Here is a 19,379-nt window from a genome sequence, read left to right as displayed (position 1 = left end):
CCCATCTAGGTGCGCTACTTCTTCTGATAATTGAACATGGGCTTGAACTAGTAGAGGAAATGCTAAAGATCACAAAAATCAATTTCAGGCTCCACTTTTCCCTTCGTTTATTACTCGTGTCGCTCACTGTTTACATGCTTTTGCCATCCAGTATGGCGGACCCACGTGATTAGGTGACGTAGGTGCAAAGGGCCAATCAACTGAGAAGCTCCAGTATCCACGCGGGGTTCTGAGAAGTGCGGTTGCTCCTCCAGCAGCCGTTCTCTCTTACATGTGAGAGGTGGTTCTATTGTAAAAGACAAAACATTTGTGACATCACAAATGGGGTCTTTTTGAAATGGCTTGTTTTAAAGAGACAATGTGTAGTTTTTACCTTTAAACTCTGCAAATATCCATCAAAATGTTGTTGAAATGAATAACATGATGTCCAGTTGTTGAAAACTATTGATGGCTTTGTAAAATATAACCATAAAAATTGGGTCTAAGATACAGAGCGCACGGGCCTGAGTCTCTGGGGGATGCAACCGACAGGTTGTAAAACTACTGTGGCATGTATGTACTGCCCCAAGAAACTACACACTGTCTCTTTAAGCACATAACTCCTAAAACCAAACACTGACAAAAATGGGTGGATGTGTTTTCTCAAGTTTAGAGTGTTTATAGAGGCAGTAGAGACCCAAAATGATGCAACAAGTGAATTTTAAACAGCAAGTTCACTGACAAACCTATTAACTTGTAATTTTTTTAAACACAATCGGTCACTCTGAGTTTCACCTACAGGCTAAATGTGAAAATAGTCTATTATCCCAATTTCCTACATTAGCTGCTGATAGAAAATAAACAAGGAAACACCTGGGTCAGAAGAAGCCACACAGATCTTTGTCACACTGTAAATTAGCATTCATGGACTCGGCCACTTCTGCTCACGATGGGGAAGGCTGTTGTTGTTTTAGTGTCCAGGAAACACCAGAGGACGTCTCGGCTAGTACAAGCTAACGTTAGCATTAGGAACTCCACAGCACGGCAGAACTCCTTCAGGCTTGTGTTGTTTGCGGAGAGAAAACATTGTTACAGAACAAACGGAGTCAGTGGTAGAGTTAGCCAGTCAGAGGTGAGCTGTCTGAATATCAGGAGATCATAAATAAGACTCCAAATCCTGCCGTCTTCTGCTCTGATTAACTTCTACTTCCTGGAACAGGAGCGCCAGAGCTTTATTCCTATGACGATCATCATATTGTAGAGACTGCTGCAAATATATAAATAAAAAACAAGTGAACTTGGTCTTTAATATCTGATAAAGATAATGCTTTGTCTCAACAGTGCGTTCGTTCCCTCTGTGGCATCATCCTCTTCCTTCTCACCATGAAGAGCATGACTGTCCTCAGGGTGAACAGGACCATAGGCTTGTGTGCTGCTCCCTTTGCACACTCAGTCTCCAGCATCATATGGCCTACGGTCAGCATCACTAGTAACTATAGGAACTGCTTTAATACCAGATATGACCTTAATGAGAGTTGTTTGAGCTCAACTCCAGATGCATTGCCTGAGCTTTCGTTGTGTTTTTCTTTTCTTCTCACCTGACAGATTTCAGGTCTAATCCTTCTGGTGGCCCTGTCCTGTTTGAGGAATCTGCTGCATGTACCCTCCTGGGCCTTTAGCTCTGTTCCCCACTCCCTTCAGACTCTGCCCTGCTATCATCATGGAGCTCTCTTCCTGTCAGCCTGTGCAGTTTGTTCAGCAATGGTATAAGAATCAAGCCATGAATATAATAAAATTATAATAACGCACCATCCGGGTCAATTCTACACTTACAGCCTTCTCTTTCAGATGACTGGAGCGGTTTCCTCATTTGTCAGATCTTCCAAAAGATCTCGGATCAGAACAAACGCCATCACCAAGGAAGAATTAATTAATTACTTCAGAGAGAAGGTGTCCAAGTTCACTGGACGGCACAGAAAAACAGAAATGGATCATCACAAGGAAGGATGGGTGAGAGGACGGAAACTAAAATTCTTATTATTTTAATTTATACAGACAATTAAACAAACAAATAATGCTTAAAAGTGTTTTTAAAGCTCAAGTTGTCCATGTCTAAAGAGTGGTTGAGTAAATTTCATGTAGTGTCAAGGTGCATTTTGGCTGTTTGTGAATGTTTTATGAAATATTCGTGTATATACTCACATATTTATTTGAGATTTGTGATTTCAGAAGACGTCTGACAATTCAGTGGCCATGACTGAAGGCAGGTGTGGTTACAAAACACAACTGATGATAGTCAGAAAATCGGCTAAAATGTCAATATATAAAATTCTGCCAAGCAGACGTGTATCCTAACTTTTTTTTTTCAAATTACAAAAATATTAAAGAATTTGTCCGCATGTAACCTCCTAGGGCCCTGTGTCCATATGTGGACATTGGCTCCTTGCACTCTAAAAATGTATTCTCTTCTACTAAGACTTTTGTGTCATAATTTATGGACACTTGATATTGACTTAAAAAAATGTTGGGGGGGGGGGGGGTTCTTTTTTTAGGAGATTTGACAACAATTTTTGTTGAATTTTTATTGTATTTAGATTTTGTAATTTTGTTTCTGTTAATTTAAGTCAACTAATCTGTAATAGCTAGATGTGTTTTTCTTTGAAATCACACCAAATTCAAGTTTGGGTCCCAGGAGGTTAAATCTTTTTTACTGAACCTGTCAGCTCCCACAACAAAGCCTTCTGTTTGGGTTTTACTCTGTTTGCTCTAATTTATCTGGTAATCTGATTGGTTCCATGTGACATGCGAAGATGAAGCCCAGGAGATGGCCTAAACTGGTGACTTGAATGATTTGCATGAAAACAAACCGGCTTTCACAATTTGCCTTTTTGGAATCGTTGGCTTTGTTCTAATCTGATTTGTAACACAGAACTGTCACGAGTTGGGCAGGAGGAAGTTTAGGACCCAAGATGCAGAAACCAGATGAATGAGGCAGAGGTGGAAGATGAAATAAAAATCCTTTTATTTTAGGAGTAATCCAAAAAGGCAGAAAGCCAAAAACCAAAAATCCAAACGACTATAACTAGAGATCCAAAAACACCAGAGAACTAGAAGCTAGAGAGCAAACGAGACGAGACTGACACAAACAATGAACCGACAAAACATTGTGACACAGACAGGGTTTTATACACTGGGGAGCATGAGAGGGAGATGAGCTGCAGGTGTGTGGGGAGAGAAATCATGTGAACTCAATTACTAATCAGGGAGAGGGCAGTGAGTTGAAGAGGAAGAAAAATAACATGACCTAAGATTAAAGACAAAACCTAAAAACAAGAAGAGCAAAATAACTAACTAATAATCTGAGGACGGAGAACTAAAGAACCGGTGGGGGAAAGAAACACCCTAAAAGAGACTAATAGATGAACAGCTGAAACTAAAGGAAAACACTACAGAAAGAAAAACTACGGGGGCGTGACTAAGGGGGACCACGGGAGCACAGGACCTGGAGGGGGATACCGGGGGGCTAGAGGGGCTGCAGATCTGGGGACACATGAGGAACACAAGGAGACACATGAGGGAGACATAGACAAGGACACAAGAGGGCGCTAGGAGACACAAAAGGAGAACCTAGAGACAGATGGAGAAATCAAGGAGACACATGAGGGAAGACGCAGACGCAGATCATGACAAGAACGTTTTAAGGACATGATAAAAAGGACTTCCGGTTCACTTAAAAATTAAACATTCCAAATAGCTTCGATTATAATCAACATATTATACAAAACTCTCTTTTTGCATCCTTTTGTGCTGCCATGTGGGTCTCTACCGCCTCTATCAACACTCCAAATATGAAAAACACATCCGTTTTCTGTCAGTGTTTGGTTTTGGTTTGGTTAAACAAGCCGTTTAAAAATGTCCCGGTTTGTGATGTCACAAATTGGAAACTTGACGTAAAGCAGCTGCAGCTGGAGGTGCAGCGGCTCTATTCCGAGCCCCTTCCAGATATCAGAGCTTCTTAGTTTAAAGCAGCCTGTTTGGCCAGCTTCACCTTGTTTTCTTGAATTGACAGAGCCCAAAAAAGACTAATTTTGGAAGGTGCTGAAAATGTTGAGAATAGAATTACGGAAATTGCTTAATGTGAGAGGGATGTTATGAAGCAAACTTTTCATAAACATGTTTGGTTCTGACCATAGAACTGTTATAACTTAAGAAAAAAAGTCACATGTCCCCTTTAAAATGGCATTACTGAGGTGTGTTCTTTCTTGTTGTGGTACAGAAATCCCGAGGTTTTTGCAGTTTCACAATAAATTACTTCTGGCACATTTTGATTAAATCAATTTGTTTGCCTTTTTCAGACTTTTTGTCTTGAGGAGTTGGAAGGTTTAGTAGACGAGCTGCTGTTGAGACTGGATGTGCTTTCTAACAGCGTGCACCACACCAACAGTCCAGATGTTACATCCACACCTCAGCTGACCAACATGGACACTCAGGTGAGGCCAGTTTCAGATCAAAAATACAAACACACAAAAATATATATATTATTTTAAATGTGTCAAGGCATTACCAATCAACTTCTGACTCTTTTAGATGGTGGTAAATAGACCCGAACATGAGTCACTTCTAGAAAATGAATCCTACCTGTTAAGGTAACTAAAGTTGACTTACATCACACTCACATTGAGGTTATTTTTTTAACTCACTATTTGATTTTTTATAGGTGCCACAATGAACAGAAGATCCAAAAAGTCCTGCACCAGAGAAGAAGAATGAGGAAAAATTGTTCACATGTGTTAAAGGCGACTGAGAACAAACTAAAGACGAAACATTCCATGATGTGTTCAGAGTCAACGTCACTGAAAAATGTTAGAGCAGGTGACGTTTTAGAGGAGCGATCCAAGCAGTGGGCCGAACCACAGGACAGCTGCTGGTTCGGTAAATCTCGTTCTGAGGTGTTGGTGGAAGTTCTGGTGCATAGGGAGCAGGAAACAAATGACCCGGGTGGGTACTAGACTTGTTTCTTGGTTTGAAAGCATTTCAAAGAGAAGAATCTCCTCAAATGTGTGCATTTTAAGAATATTTCAGCAAAATGATTGGATTGTGTCTGATTTTCTTTATACAAGTTTCCTGATTTTACACATGAGTAATGTGTTAACTATTGTCATCAGGTTAGAATCATATTTGATCAAATGGATCCAATGTTTCTGATCCAAATAAAACTTCATGCCTTACCTAAACGCTAGATTATTTATCCTTTCATTAATAGGTGGGTGGTACTTGTGGAGGAAACAAAAGAAGACAGCTGTTATTTTAATTAGTCACATTTTCTGTGCAAATATTGAACAAAAATAATTTTGTACTGATGAATACAACCGCGATAAGTGTTCACCATTTTTAAAGTAAACAATTTATTGCAGAGTTGAACAACTGAATATTTGTGAAAATGAGTCAGAATGATTTATTTATTAACTTATATTTTAGGAGGGTAAAACCGCTTGAGATGAGCCATTTCGGTTTCGACAATAAATACAAATTATGTCACTTTTTCTCTTTATGTGGATTAAGCACAAGTAAAGGCTTTACATGCCAGATACTAGATATGAGAACAGTGCTTTACACAGTTTTCATTTACAGAATTAACACTGGGTAACAAAAGTAGACTCTCACTAAGAAAAACAGGCATTAAACAAAAATAATAAGAATAAAACCCAATACATATGAAAATATGACATATGAAAAAAATGTGATGACATTTATTCTGGAGGAATTACTGAAACATCCAACATGTTGATAGCGAATAGGAAGGAAGTCGTTCTGCATATCTAAACTCTTTTTACCTTCAAATAATTAAATTACGAATGCTTTTCTTCCTATTAAATAATCCGTTATTGTGGTGAAGTCCAGATAACAATGACAAATAAAAGTAACCATTCACAGCTTTCTACGTATCAGAGTCAAGAATTGAGTGGCGACTTGTGATTGGACGGTGCGGACCAATCAGAACGTGGCAAGTCAGACAAGTTCCAGACGGAGGAGGCGGCGCTCGCGTTTTCAGAAACGTAAGTTTGTATGAAGCCACAAGCCGAAGGTTTGTTCAATAACTCATCAGTATTGTTCCGAGCCGAGGAGCGGGTCTGTGTAGCAGAGGCCTGTTTGATGACATTCATCAGTGTTAGTAGCGCAGACCATTAAAGGACTTCCACGGAGCAGCACGTCAGTCACGCAGGGGGACAATGAAGAAGGCTGCCTTGTTGCTAATTGTGCTGCTCGGCGTTGCACATTTTGCTACCGTCAGCAGATGTGAAGATGGTGAGTGTGAGATATTTTAGTGTTATTATAACAATGTTATTTAAGCAGTCCAGCTGGTGTTTTTGTTTTTGTGTGTCTTAGCTATTTTCATTAAACCATGCTAGCTAAGGTGTTTACATTGCGTAATTAGCCTGCTTGCTAGCTAAATTGTTTACTGTACATTATTTAATTAGCCTGCTAGCGGACACGTCATACTGATAACAGCACGTGTGCGTTTTCTTAACTCTTGAGTGGTACCAATAAAGTTTTACTCATTCAAATTAGTTTCGTGTATCAAGTTGTAATGGAGCTAGACTGAAGCACATCCTGGTGCCTGGATTCATTCTGCTGCAGCGTGCTGGTCTTGACTCTGACACTTCCTTTTGTTTGGTGTTAAGATGTGGCAGAAGATGAGAAGGAAGATGCTGCTGAAGAGGACACTGATGACGACGAGGAGGATGGGGATGACGATGATGATGATACAGAGGTGAAAGAAGAGAATGGAGTTCTAATTCTCACAGATGGCAACTTTGAAACCTTCATGGAGGGAAAAGACACAGTTCTAGTTGAGTTTTATGCACCATGGTATGTTTGCTGTCTTTTAAAATGTTGTAAAATTAACTGAGAACAAGGAACAGCACATTTAACTGTTTTTATTTTAAATCTCAGGTGTGGACACTGTAAGCAGTTTGCCCCGGAGTATGAGAAGATTGCTCAGACTCTGAGGGAGAATGATCCTCCCATACCTGTGGCCAAAGTGGACGCTACGTTGGCGACCACATTGGCGAGCAGGTTTGATGTGTCGGGATATCCCACTATTAAGATCCTGAAAAACGGGGAGCCGGTGGACTACGATGGAGACAGAACAGAGAAGGGTAGGTGTTTCAAAGCTTTCTAACAAACTCTTCTTCAAGAGAATGAAAAATCGTACTAAAGTGGTTATTTGTGTGTTGCAGCCATTGTGGAGCGAGTGAAAGAGGTGTCTCAACCAGACTGGAAGCCGCCTCCTGAGGCGACGCTGGTGCTGACCAAGGAGAACTTTGATGATACCGTTAATAACGCAGACATCATTCTAGTAGAGTTCTACGCTCCATGGTCAGTTTAAATGCACGATTGTCTAGTTTTATTAAAGATTGGTCAGTATAGTTCTGGAAGCCCAAGTTTCCTTGTCATTTGTTTTTAATGGTTGAAGGTTACAATAATGGCTTATTGCTGCTGTAACTAGTGACTTTCCCCACTGTGGCATGAATCTATTCTATTCTAAAATAAAAAATGCTAACACTTCCTTTTGCTGCAACACCGACCTGCAGGTGTGGACACTGCAAGCGTCTGGCTCCAGAGTACGAGAAGGCTGCTAAAGCGTTGAGCCAGCGCACTCCTCCTATTCTTCTGGCCAAGGTTGATGCCACGGTGGAAAGTGAGGTCGCGTCACTCTTTGGAGTCACGGGCTATCCCACCTTGAAGATCTTCAGGAAGGGCAAGGTGTTCGACTACAACGGGCCCAGAGAGCAGTACGGTGGGTAGGCTGCTCGTTAGCGATGCTCTGCACCCGTCTTCTGCTCTGGATTTATGCAAATCATTTGAGAGCCAGACACATTTTCCTGCATATATTTGGAAAAAACATATTCTTTGTTTGTTTTATCATGAGTAGTTGTGACAGCCCCAATGCTTGGGTTCTTGTTTTGCATTTTGCAATAGCTCCCTCTCTTTTATGTATCAGCAAACCTCTCTGAAAAGATTCTGCTGAACATCTTAGCATGTGCACATTTAATTGTTTACTTTATTCATTTGTATATTTAGATTAGCCATTTTTATATTTTACTTGTTTTTACATTACTGTATTTTTGCACAACTCTGTTGCTGTGAAGCTCGCACACAAGAATTTCACTCGCATGTACTGTACCAGTGTACCTGCACATGTGACGTGACAATAAAAGTGATTTGATTTGATTTAAATCTTTACCCAATGACAGAATAGACCCAGGTTGTTCTGTTTCTCCCAGTTATCACTTCTATCCGAGCTGATCTTTTCCTCCTCCTCCCTTTTAGGTATTGTGAACTACATGAGTGAACAGGCCGGACCTCCATCTAAGCAGATCCAGTCTGCAAAGCAGGTGCAGGAGCTCCTTAAAGATGGCGACGAAGCCGTTATAGTCGGAGTGTTCTCCGGTGAACAGGATGCGGCCTATGAGACCTACATCGAGGCCTGTGCGTAGTTTCACAAGTAGTTTGGTTGGGTTTGCAGTGAAGTCGAATGTGTAATTGTCATTTTTATGTGCTGGACGTGTCTTTCTTTCAGGTAACGCGCTAAGGGAGGACTTCACCTTCCGTCACTCCTTCAGCCCCGAAGTAGCCAAACTTCTTAAAGTTTCTCTGGGTCAGGTTGTTGTCCTTCAGCCTGAAAAGTTCCACTCAAAGTACGAACCAGCGTCTCAGAAACTTGCAATCAAGGTGCAGCATCCTTTTTTTTATTCTAGTTGAATTTGCATTCCTCTCATTTAGTCTGAAACTTTGAGTTTAGTTTTTTATGTGATGAGATGAAAATGGCGTCCTCGTCTAAGATGTGCGACCGATCCCTCCAAACACGCAGGACTCCACATCGGTATCAGACGTTCAAGATTTCTTCAAAAAGTATTCCGTTCCTCTGGTGGGACACAGAAAACCCAGCAATGATGCCAAGCGCTATGCCAGCAGACCCCTGGTGGTCGTGTATTACGGGGTTGACTTCAGCTTTGACTTCAGAGTTGGTGAGTGAAGTCGTTAGCGTTTCTGATGATCATACGATGTTTTCTTGGGTTTGTTTTAATAAATCTGATCGCAGCTACCCAGTTCTGGAGGTCCAAGGTGCTGGATGTAGCCAAGGACTTCCCAGAGTATACGTTTGCCATCGCTGATGAGGAGGATTACGCTGAGGAGCTGAAGAGTCTCGGCCTGAGCGAGAGCGGGGAGGAAGTGAATGTTGCCATTTTGGCAGATGGCGGCAAAAAGTTCGCCATGGAGCCGGAGGAGTTGGACTCCGAGGTGCTGAGAGATTTTGTTGTTGCGTTTAAGAAAGGTAAATGTTTGATTTTTGAAAGATTTTTGCTTTTATTTCCACTTTTCTTAATATTATCTTAATCTGTGCAAACAGGAAAACTCACACCCATCATCAAGTCCCAGACGGTGCCAAAGAACAATAAGGGACCTGTTAAAGTCGTGGTGGGGAAGACCTTTGATGAAATCGTCATGGACACCAATAAAGATGTCCTGATCGAGTTCTACGCACCCTGGTGCGGCCACTGTAAGAAACTTGAGCCAGATTATTTGGCTCTTGGGAAGAAGTACAAGAGCGAGAAGAACCTGGTGATCGCCAAGATGGACGCCACCGCTAACGACGTGCCAAATGACAACTACAAAGTGGAAGGCTTCCCTACGATATACTTTGCCCCGAGTAATAACAAGCAGAATCCGGTGAAGTTTGAGGGTGGAGACAGAACGCTAGAAGGCTTCAGCAAATTCGTGGAAAAGCACGCCACCAAGCTACAGCAGAGAGATGAACTCTGAGCGTTCTCCACGAGGAGCTGCGGACTTTAACTGTGGGGAGGTGAAGGGAGCATGGAGGAGGATTAACGGTGTTACTGAGTTGCTGTGATGATTCAGAGTTTAAATCATCGTTTTAGTTTCTGTTCAGCTTCCGTTCCTGAAAGCATGTAAGCACTGCTGATGATTTTTAAATAAATCTTTAAAATGACGGCTGCTTTTGGAGCCAGCACTCAGACGTGACTCCTCGTTATAAAATTAAAGACAAGTGAAGAGTTTTGTAGAAACTTTAAATGGAAGTCATACAGCTCAAAAGATTTAAGAACATTTCAAACATTAGTAACACAAAAAACTCAAACGGTACCTTCTGTACTGGCACTTCTGTTACAGGCCAGGCCAGCTAATCTGTTAAATTAGAACCACTAAACAGTCTGCAGAAAGACTGGTCATTCGACACAATCACCATTAAATCACATTTCTGATCACGTTGGACCTGGCTGGGTGATCCTAAAAAGTGCTTCAGGAAGATAAAAGTAACTTCCATCCTTTTGAACATTTAAAATCGGACTTCATCTGTTTTTATTCAAAATTCTTGAGATGACAGGCGAGTACTTCGATGACTGCTCCCTCCTTGAGATACTGGCATTGGATGAGTCGGTTCTCGAACAGATCCGTTAGGAAAACTCCTGTGTGAAGCGCAAGTGGAAGTCCCGGATCTTCTGCAGCACCACCTTCAGCTTCTCTGTCGGAGGTAGGATGGTCATCCTGGATGGAGGATTATACGGACTCGATGTCAAAGCTGGGATTAAGTTAGTGGTGTGTCATAAGAGAGCAAAGCTTAAAACCTGAAGTGGAAGGTTCCCTCTTTCTGTCCAAAGCCACTTCCTGGTACCAGGCAGATCCCCTCCTCCTCCAGCAGTTTCATACAGTAGAACATGTCCGGGATTAGACCTTCCTCCTGTGGGCACACACTTATTAATCCCTCTAGTTCAAAACACAGGTACACCGGTGTGTGTCTGACAGCACACCTTGGCCTTGTCGATGGCCTTCTGAGGTAGGCTGATACAGGGGAAGGTGTACATGGCTCCCTGGACCGGGTTACAGGTGATACCGGGTACGCTGTTGAAGGTCTCCTCTGTTAGACGAGCTTTCTCCCCCAAAGCAGCCAGCACAGCAGTCCGCTCCTGCAGGGGAAAGACACAGTTAGCCCTCGGAGACGATCCAAATCCTGGAAGATCTTCTGCTGGAATGAACAACTCGAGTTGGCTTTGACAGAGAGAGCTTCCATTCGTAGCGACGGGACACTAAACGCATCTCTGAGCTGGAAGGGTGACCACAGAAGAAGGCTGGAGCTGGAGACTACATCCTCCCACAAAAACCAGGTGGAAGATGACAGAGCCTCTCTCCTGATACGAGTCACTCTTACACAACTCTAATAACAGTATTTCTTAGGAAAAGGCTTGTACCAAAACCTCTTTCATCAACACCGCAGCTGTTTAGACAGATTAGCCAAACATTCCCAAATCTACGAAACATAACCCAAAATTAAACCCCTTAATTGTTATCCTTGGTTCCTCATGAGAACTTTCTATCCAAAGCTATGGATTCATAAAAAGTATTAATGTGGTCAGCCCCTTTGTTCAGATTTACAAAAACATAAGAAAAATAGTCTAAACTAAATAAATAACGTTGATGGCTGCCAGCACTGTCGGGAAGGGGCGCTACTGAACATATAAAACCCCAAAATGAACAATTTTCCAGAACTGTTGGCTGAAAATCGTCATTTGTAAAACATTTCCCAGATTTAAGGTTTATTTCTAGTGGAGGAAAAAAACAGACTTAAATGTTAACATTTCAGGATGTCTCCTTGTTAATTTTTAATCCTAACAATAATTTAATCCATCAATTGCTCAGCCTCACACTGGTTGTGTAATCCAGACTTTTTCACTCCGCCTTGTGGCCAGTAGGAGGCATTACACATGGACTCCCACCTGAACCCGTCTGCAGCTCTGAGGCCTCACACTTGACAAAAGGACAGAATTAGCTAGAAACTTTTTCCCCATGCATGAAAAAAATCTAGCTCTAGAGTCAGATTACACGTAAACACACATCAATGACCCGATAACAGCGCCTCTGTCTGTGCGTGAGCCCATTCGGACATCACCGTGCATCATGGAATATGCTATAAATAATCTGATTTATGACATTAATTCCATTCATGAACAAAACTAATCTGAAAATCCAGATTAACCATAGCAGGTCGGTGTAGCCGTGCTCCACTGGAGCCTCAGCAGGGCTAAGTTTAGCCTTAGCCAATCACCGTGCTGTTTGTGGAGAGACGTTGGACGGGCTTAGTACCTTCATAAACGTGCTGTAGGATGGCTCATCGGGCTGTGGGGGGTTCACCACCAGCTCCAGAAGAGCCTGTCCAGGAACGGGGGGGCACAGACGCACGGACACCAGCTTGGTGAGTTGGGCCTTAACCTGAGGGTCCATGTTGATCACCTCCATGTAGCCTCCACGGAAACCACACCTGAGGAAAGGCAAACACGAGGATTAGTGCACAGCTCAGAAGTTCACGTGACCGAGAAGCGTAGGTGGCGACTCACTCGCCCATGTAGCATTTGGAGGTAGAGTGGAAGGAGGCCATCTCCACCGTGCTGGAAAACTCTGGTCCCATCTCAAACAGCACCTTCTTAAAGGAGTGAAACTTGCAGCCATCTGCGTAGACGTTATCCTGGTAGACCTGCAGCAGAACAATCAGCTCCATAACAATAATCAAATGAAATTGTACTAAAAATATCGTTATGTTCGAGTTGTTAATATTAATATGTGCTTTGGGTTAAAACCTGCTAACTAGAAGGACTTTTGTTCATTTACCTCATCGGCCATGAGGAAGAGATGCTCCTCTTTAGCAAATCGGATCACATCTTCGATACACTGCCTGCTCTGGACCTGACCTATCACGCACAAAAAGAGTCGACTCTGAGCCAAAGGTGCCAGTTTAATGCACAAAAACAAAACTGCACTCAGGAGCCTGACCTGTGGGGTTTCCTGGGTTGATGATGCAGAGGACACGGGGCTTGCAGTACTGCTTGGCCTCCTTCAGCGCCCTCCTGAGCTCCTCTACGTTCAGACTCCAACAGTTCTCCTCATCCAGGTAGTAACTGATCTGCACGGCGGCCAGATCCGCCAGGGCGGCGGAGTACAGAGGGTACTGAGGGATGGAGATCATCACTCCGGTGCGGTCTCGACCCTCGCCACAAACCAGCAGCTTCAGAATGGTCTGAGTGGGAGAATTGGTGGAAAGGCTTTATTTAGTTGAGATGTTTTTTGGGTTTTATTTTTTCAGACAGTGAAATGTTTCTGGCTGTGTTCCAAGGATTGCATAAACGTGACAGGAGCAAAGGTCTGCGGGTGGGGTAGATACGGATGTGCAAAGTGCAACTTAGTTCATGATTAACAACAATGCATTAAAAAGCATGTCACTAGTGTAGGATTTAACTGGTAACACAACTCAGGAGTGTCGCAGATTAAGCTTCAGGTCATCCAATCCTTCGGAGGAACCACCGGAGCGTTTAATTCCCTCCAAATGTTGGCATAGTTGAATTTTTGTACAGATTATGTTCTGGTCGCTGTGATTTTATCCTTTTACTCCTGAAGGGAAACATGTGGTTTCTCTTTAAAAAGGAGAACTCTGAAGTGATTTTCTAAAGAAATGTTGAGTTCTGGTGCACAGCCTAGGAATGATAGGTACCACTATAGCGTCACTGGCTCCAGTGGAAAGGTAGATGTTGTCGGGGCTGGAGGGGATGCCACCGTCTCTCCTCTCTATGTAGCGCGCCACATCCTGGCGGATGCACTCAATCCCCTGACTGGCGCTGTAGGCCCCTGCAGCACACCAGAGGGAATGACTACGGATTTGAGCCTACACACCAACTAGCTGTTCAAGTGATTAACAGTGGTCACGGGGTCGGAGGAGCTGTCTCACCAATGCTGTGACCTCCGCAGGCATCAAGGATGCGCCGTGCCCTCTTTTTGGCGTCTTCGGGAAACTTGTTGTCCTCCAGGAGATCAGGGTACGAGCACAGAGCCAACACCTGAGAGCCGGGGACAGACAGGTCAATCTGGGCTTTAGTTTGGGACAGCTGCTGGGATTTCAGAGCAGCAGTTTGTCCAAACCTGTCTGAAAAAGGTGATCGGCTTCTGACCCATGGCGTGAGCGTCGCCTATGTTAGCCTTGATGACCTCTGTGAAGGGCTTCTTGACTCCCTGCAACAATAAAACAAATAGAAGACCGTGTTGCATCATGATGGGAATTTTTGAGGAAAAAACTAAAGAAAGGGGCGTGGACAAACCCCAGATGAGTTCACTCTGACGTGTACAGCTAAAGATTTGTCCGGGGAGGAGACACGAGACAAACTTTCCGCCTAACAAACTTATCTGTTGCCCCCTTTTTATGCAAATCCACTTAGTGCTGCTTGTAATCAGATCACATGACCTCCATCAGCCCCCCCTCTGCTTCACAAAGACCCCGGCTCAGAGTTAATATGCGGTGGAGGAAGACAGGGGATCGTGTTAGGGTCGGCGCTCACAGTCCACTACTGTTTATGAGCCAGGGTTATTAATCAATCCACGCTAACCTAATCTAACCCTTTGACTGCTTTCACCCTTCTTTATTTTCTTCTTCTTCTTCTTCTTCTTCTTCTTCTTCTTCACAAAACCACATCTTGAGCCTGTGCGGAGAGGTTGTTGATCCCAACAAGCAGCAGCTGTTGCTGTTTCTCAGATGACCTCACGTGACACAAGACAGATTCGAGTCACCTTGCAGCACGGCTGACAAAAATAAACGTTTCTGGGGGTAATCCGACAGTTCTGAAGTTTTCATTTACCATAAATGTTTAAGAGATAAAACGGCTTATAGGAAACTCTCTGTGATCCAATCAGAGGAGAGTACCAATCACTCGTGGATCTTCCTTGAACTTAAGATGTGCAGATCAGGCGTTCTAACCAACGCTGCACGGGACAAATCAATGAAAAGGTCACACAAAATGTACGACGTTGACAATAATCACTAGTCTTAAGAATGCAAAACAAAAAAACTGCCGATAACACATTTTTACTGTGAGTTTCCAGAATGAAGGTCTTTTTCTTTAAGTTAAATCAACTGAAAAACTGCAAAGAATTCAGTTAATCCAACTAACGTCAAATTTTTAATATAGAACCGTGACACTTTAAAGGGCTATTTAGCATCGTTTAAAGTGTGTTTTTGTGAGAAAGTTGTAAATAATCACAATATTGACTTTTATACACTCTAAAGCCTGATTTATGCTTCTCCGTCTGCGTCAGTGCGGAGACACGCAACGCCATTATCCGTCCTTGCGTAGGGCTCCGGCAGGCACGCAAGTACGTACGGAGTCGAGCCCACTTTTTTAAACATCCGTCGAACGAGACGGATTACGCAAGCTAGTGATTGGTCAGGACGCCGCTGTTGTTTACAGCGCCGCCATTGCAGAGAGCCGAGGATAGAACCTTGAAGAATACCTTGCGAAAAAACTCTAAAAATATGAACGTTTAATTCTCCCGTGACTGGAGGAGTGAAAAGAAGCGCAGCAAGCGTTTTATTTGGGGACGGAAATGACAGGAAACGTGGGTTTAGAGGTGGCGAGCGCATGAAGCGGTGGGAGAATGAGAGACAAATATGTCCGTGTTAAAAGTCTCTTATATACACAAAAAACACAATATAAACACACCATCTTGGACCGATACATGACAGGATACCACAGAACAGCGCTACGCCCTCTGGTGTCCTGCCGGGCAATTGCTTTGCAACACTCCCCAGGAGACGGAGAAGTAAAAGAGCAAAACGCTTCCGTCAATCCATGCGTGTCTGTCCCTTGCGGAGCTGACGGAGAAGCATAAACCAGGCTTAAGAAATTAAATAATAAATTTACTTAACCAAAATGTGTCAAGTGGTTCCATTAAACCTAGTTGCTTAAATGTAATGAATCATATATATTGTCATAAATGTTTATGTCAAAAATAAATGTATATTATTACTCTATACATTTAAGTGACCAGATTTAGTGGAACCAGTTGACACAACTTTATTACGTAAATTCAACATTTCATTTCTTACAGTGTAGATAGCCTCCTAAATGGGCTCTTTGAGGTAAAACGGTCAGTCTTTTGCGTTTCGTGATTGCTTCGGCAGTATTGTGAAGAAATTCCAGCCTGACTCGTCCCCCGGATGATTTTAAATAACGGCGTAACATGAAACTGACACCAACATAAAGGAATTGCGTCATCAGTTGAGAACGTTTGGAGATGTTCAGCTCACCAATCCTGTTACACTTTACTTTTCTGTAATGCCATAAAAACTTCCATTTCATAGCACTACAGCTTTCTGAGGTTTCCTTCACGTTCTTTTGGTTCAGCCTGAGCTTTCTGGAGGTCTAAGTGACTCGATGCAGCATGTTCCCTTTTTTAGTGTTAATCCAGTCCTTATTCCAGACGTGCAACAAAGAGCCTGGTTGTTCTCAGAGCCAGTTAGTTCCTGCGTTCTCCAGCTCGGTCAGCAGCACCAGGCACTGAGTGCACAGGTCCAACCGGGCCAACAAATACCCTAAACTATCCTCAGCTAGTTCAGGCGCTAACTGATCCAAACTGGGTTCCTTCCTGACTAACCTCCTCACATGCATTTCTTGTAACATGGCTTCTAAGATTGCACATTGATAAAATACCTGCTCTATAATGACACCTAGCCTTTTGAACAGTACGGACAGTACCAGGTGGATTCGGTTTCCATTCTCCTGCTCTTCTGGTGTCACCACACTATTGTCAGAAAATGTAGACTTGCCAGAAGCAGAGATCCAAACCTGACAGATCACTGCAGCAGCGCCGTGCCAGATGTCTGGGTAAGGATTTATAAGGGCCGTCATCACATCAGAGCACACAGACACTTAAAAACACACATGCACGCATGAAATCTGCTGAGCCACCAGTTAAAGTGTCCTGACAGGAAGCACACCCTGGGATAACTGTCAGCTGCTGCTGCACGAACCCTGCAACCCCTCAGAAAACAGCAAGATTTTACAAATCAAACCCTTCCTACTGCACAAGGTGAATAAAAGTAAGCCGAAACCACAGAAGAGCACAATTTTTTTTTCATAAGAACCTCCTTGCAGAGCCTGCTGGGCCTCCCAGCAGCAGCTCAGCCCAACAAAAACTCTCCTCCCTCTGCGAGCAAAGCAGGAGAAACAAAGGAGGACAGAGAATGCTCATCTTATGTAATAACACTTCACTATGTCCACATCCTCAGTCCTGCAGCCACCTCGGGGCTTGGAGGGGAGTGAAACCTAGCTGTCCTCTCCAGCTCATCACGTGAAATAGGACTTCATTCAACATTTTTATAGCAGAACAGTGGACCGACAATTACAATAATACCTTTGTTATAGGAGGACTTGAAAAGCTGACCCACTTCTTTACATATTTTTGAAGAACATTGTCCCAGTAGCTGTAAAACTCATTAAAGTTCAGTGTTATTTTCCTAACAGGTGTTAGAAATAGACAATCATGTGTATTTTAGATTTACTTTGCTAAAGTTGAGTAAATAAAACCCTCTCTAACGTTGTCTAACCTGTTTCTGAGCGCTTCAGCGATTATATCTCTTTATTTATCTTTTCGCGCTACTTTCCTTCTCCCTCGTGCCTCTCCGTCTCGCGCACCGAGCAGCGCGCGCCCCAACCCGCACCCCTACGTTTGACTCGTACCTCTCGGAGCTCCCTCTCTATCTGCACCGCCCGCTGGACGATTGGCCCCCGCACCGCGTACTCCACCCGCCTCACGTTGGGGTTCATGGTGTCCAGAGTCAGCACCTTGGACACGCACGACACCCCGTTCACCGCCTGTTGATCTTGGGACATTTTGGTTCCGTTATCCCGCTGAATCCCGCACACTGGACTGTTATCTGAAAAGTATCAGAGAGAAGAAAGAAAGAAAGAAAGTCTATCTATAAAGAGCAGACATCCCTGACCGTTAATAGTGTATCAGTGATTACCAGCTGCTCCGTGGAGATGGAGACGTTCAAGTCAGCTCAACTCGTGTGTTTGTTTTCTCTCTGAGCTCCGGTGGAGTTCGGGGCCCCACTCGGTTTTCATATTATCCCAGCCGGACCGCCACGCCTCCGGTCGCTCCTGCGAGGGGCTGGTCGGACTTTCTTCTCTAGTTTTCGCCTCAAAAGGACACCTTCAAGTGCCGTCGGAAATTAAGCGTTCACTTACTGATTTCTAATGACGCACTTGAGGACAAACACAGAACTTCAAAGTTAAAAATGACACAAATGGCAGTAGAATAAAATTGTCTACGAGATATTTGATTAATATTGTCAACGCGACGCTTGTTTTAATTATCAGCAAGTCAAGCGTAATTCTCGGACTCAAAAAGAATAGAGAAGTTTCAATTTCCTGCCATCATTTCGATTCCTTGAACTCACCACAACAAAAAGTTTCACATCCAGATTTTGCTTATTAAAAACACCCAAAAGAAAACTTTTACATAATATTTGATTTATAAGATGACATAATCAACATACAAACAATAACTAATAAGCTATTAATGTGAAAAGTGTAATTACATAACAGTCGCATGATAGTAAATACTTATTTATAAAACATACTTTTTTAAAAGCTTCTTGGGTTAATAGATTTCTCAATATATAGTTTTTTCTTTACCAAAAGTATTACTAGTATTGACTGAAAATGAAAATATCATACTGTATTTACAGTGTGTGTGTGTGTGTGTGTGGGGGGGGGGGGGGGTTGGCACACAAAATTGATCCCTGTGATAACTGGGAGCGTTTAGCCAATGGCTGAGTATTGCATCAATCCTTCTTATTTTTCATTTAAAAACCTATGCATTGTGCATTTACATAAAATTTGAGAGACACAAATATTTAAGATTTTTTAAAGTTTTTTTCTGATTTTGTTTTAATTTTTACTGTTTTAATTTATAAAACTGCTTTATTTGTCTACTGCCATCTAAACTGCAATACTCACAAAAACTATTGGGATTTAAACTTAAGGTAAGCCACAGATACATATATATTGAAATTGTGATTTGTTTTATAATTTATTTATTAAACAACATATATATTGAAATTGTGATTTATTTTATAATTTATTTATTAAACAAAATATATTTATTGGCTTTACCTTTTATGTCTTAGTTAAAAGCTGAATGTATAATTTATGTGAATATTAATGCAATATGTTAAGGGAAGGGAGATAGTGGTGCTCCATGGGGACGGGGAGGGGGGGTCCAGTGGGGTGGCCATTGCCCCTCCTTGCCACCCATCGGTAGCACCACTGTTCTGTAATAAAAACAAAGTCCCTGAGAGCATCTTTGAATTAAAAACTGCTTTAAAATTATAGATGAAAAATCAGTATGTTAAAAGTACAAAAGTATATTTTCTGTCAAAAACAACTTGCCAGTTTATACAGTTGTGTGAATATTTTAGAATCTTCTATACATTGAAAATGTATTTTCTTTTGGCACAAGTTTTTTGTAACTGACTTAGTTGCAACAGTTCAAACTTT

At 42.5% G+C, this 19,379-nt stretch overlaps 3 protein-coding genes across 3 annotated transcripts in view; 2 read left to right on the top strand and 1 right to left on the bottom strand.

Annotated features, from left to right (window-relative positions):
* The window catches only part of LOC107382967 (polycystin-1-like protein 1), a 30,872-nt gene extending 25,665 nt beyond the window's left edge, over positions 1-5,207 (top strand). Inside the window, exons 47-52 of the mRNA XM_070553223.1 lie at positions 1,321-1,455; positions 1,585-1,743; positions 1,828-1,989; positions 4,335-4,469; positions 4,567-4,625; positions 4,697-5,207. Of these exons, the coding sequence (XP_070409324.1) occupies positions 1,321-1,455; positions 1,585-1,743; positions 1,828-1,989; positions 4,335-4,469; positions 4,567-4,625; positions 4,697-4,988 (942 nt within the window). The 3' untranslated portion in view covers positions 4,989-5,207. The remainder of the gene's footprint in view (positions 1-1,320; positions 1,456-1,584; positions 1,744-1,827; positions 1,990-4,334; positions 4,470-4,566; positions 4,626-4,696) is intronic.
* Positions 5,208-5,996: 789 nt separating this feature from the next.
* On the top strand, positions 5,997-10,019 carry pdia4 (protein disulfide isomerase family A, member 4). Its single transcript, XM_015955344.3, has 10 exons — positions 5,997-6,285; positions 6,663-6,849; positions 6,934-7,139; positions 7,221-7,359; positions 7,575-7,780; positions 8,314-8,472; positions 8,564-8,715; positions 8,855-9,011; positions 9,086-9,319; positions 9,395-10,019. Exons 1-10 carry the CDS (start codon positions 6,210-6,212, stop codon positions 9,805-9,807), a joined length of 1,929 nt encoding a protein of 642 aa, XP_015810830.3. The 5' UTR covers positions 5,997-6,209; the 3' UTR covers positions 9,808-10,019.
* A 37-nt stretch (positions 10,020-10,056) lies between these two features.
* On the bottom strand, positions 10,057-17,993 carry si:ch211-217a12.1 (alanine aminotransferase 2-like). Its single transcript, XM_015955345.3, has 12 exons — positions 17,843-17,993; positions 17,556-17,752; positions 13,966-14,055; positions 13,775-13,883; positions 13,541-13,674; positions 12,826-13,069; positions 12,664-12,743; positions 12,393-12,529; positions 12,142-12,316; positions 10,812-10,967; positions 10,629-10,741; positions 10,057-10,548 (listed from the first exon to the last, which is right to left on the bottom strand). Exons 2-12 carry the CDS (start codon positions 17,706-17,708, stop codon positions 10,458-10,460), a joined length of 1,482 nt encoding a protein of 493 aa, XP_015810831.3. The 5' UTR covers positions 17,709-17,752; positions 17,843-17,993; the 3' UTR covers positions 10,057-10,457.
* Between the last annotated feature and the right edge of the window lie 1,386 nt (positions 17,994-19,379).

This window comes from Nothobranchius furzeri, chromosome 7 (assembly GCF_043380555.1).
Source record: "Nothobranchius furzeri strain GRZ-AD chromosome 7, NfurGRZ-RIMD1, whole genome shotgun sequence".
Lineage (NCBI taxonomy): Eukaryota > Metazoa > Chordata > Actinopteri > Cyprinodontiformes > Nothobranchiidae > Nothobranchius > Nothobranchius furzeri.
The sequence above is the reverse complement of the archived record's forward strand: the minus strand, read 5'-3'. Positions and strand labels throughout refer to the sequence as shown.

Coding starts and splice junctions, on each gene's coding strand:
- pdia4 (XM_015955344.3), top strand. CDS start 6,210: ATGAAGAAGGCTGCCTTGTTGCTAATTGTGCTGCTCGGCGTTGCACAT. Junction 6,286..6,662: donor CGTCAGCAGATGTGAAGATG/GTGAGTGTGAGA, acceptor TTTGGTGTTAAG/ATGTGGCAGAAGATGAGAAG. Junction 8,716..8,854: donor CTCAGAAACTTGCAATCAAG/GTGCAGCATCCT, acceptor CCAAACACGCAG/GACTCCACATCGGTATCAGA.
- si:ch211-217a12.1 (XM_015955345.3), bottom strand. CDS start 17,708: ATGTCCCAAGATCAACAGGCGGTGAACGGGGTGTCGTGCGTGTCCAAG. Junction 14,056..17,555: donor TAGAGAGGGAGCTCCGAGAG/GTACGAGTCAAA, acceptor TTATTGTTGCAG/GGAGTCAAGAAGCCCTTCAC. Junction 13,675..13,774: donor CTGCGGAGGTCACAGCATTG/GTGAGACAGCTC, acceptor GGTGTGCTGCAG/GGGCCTACAGCGCCAGTCAG.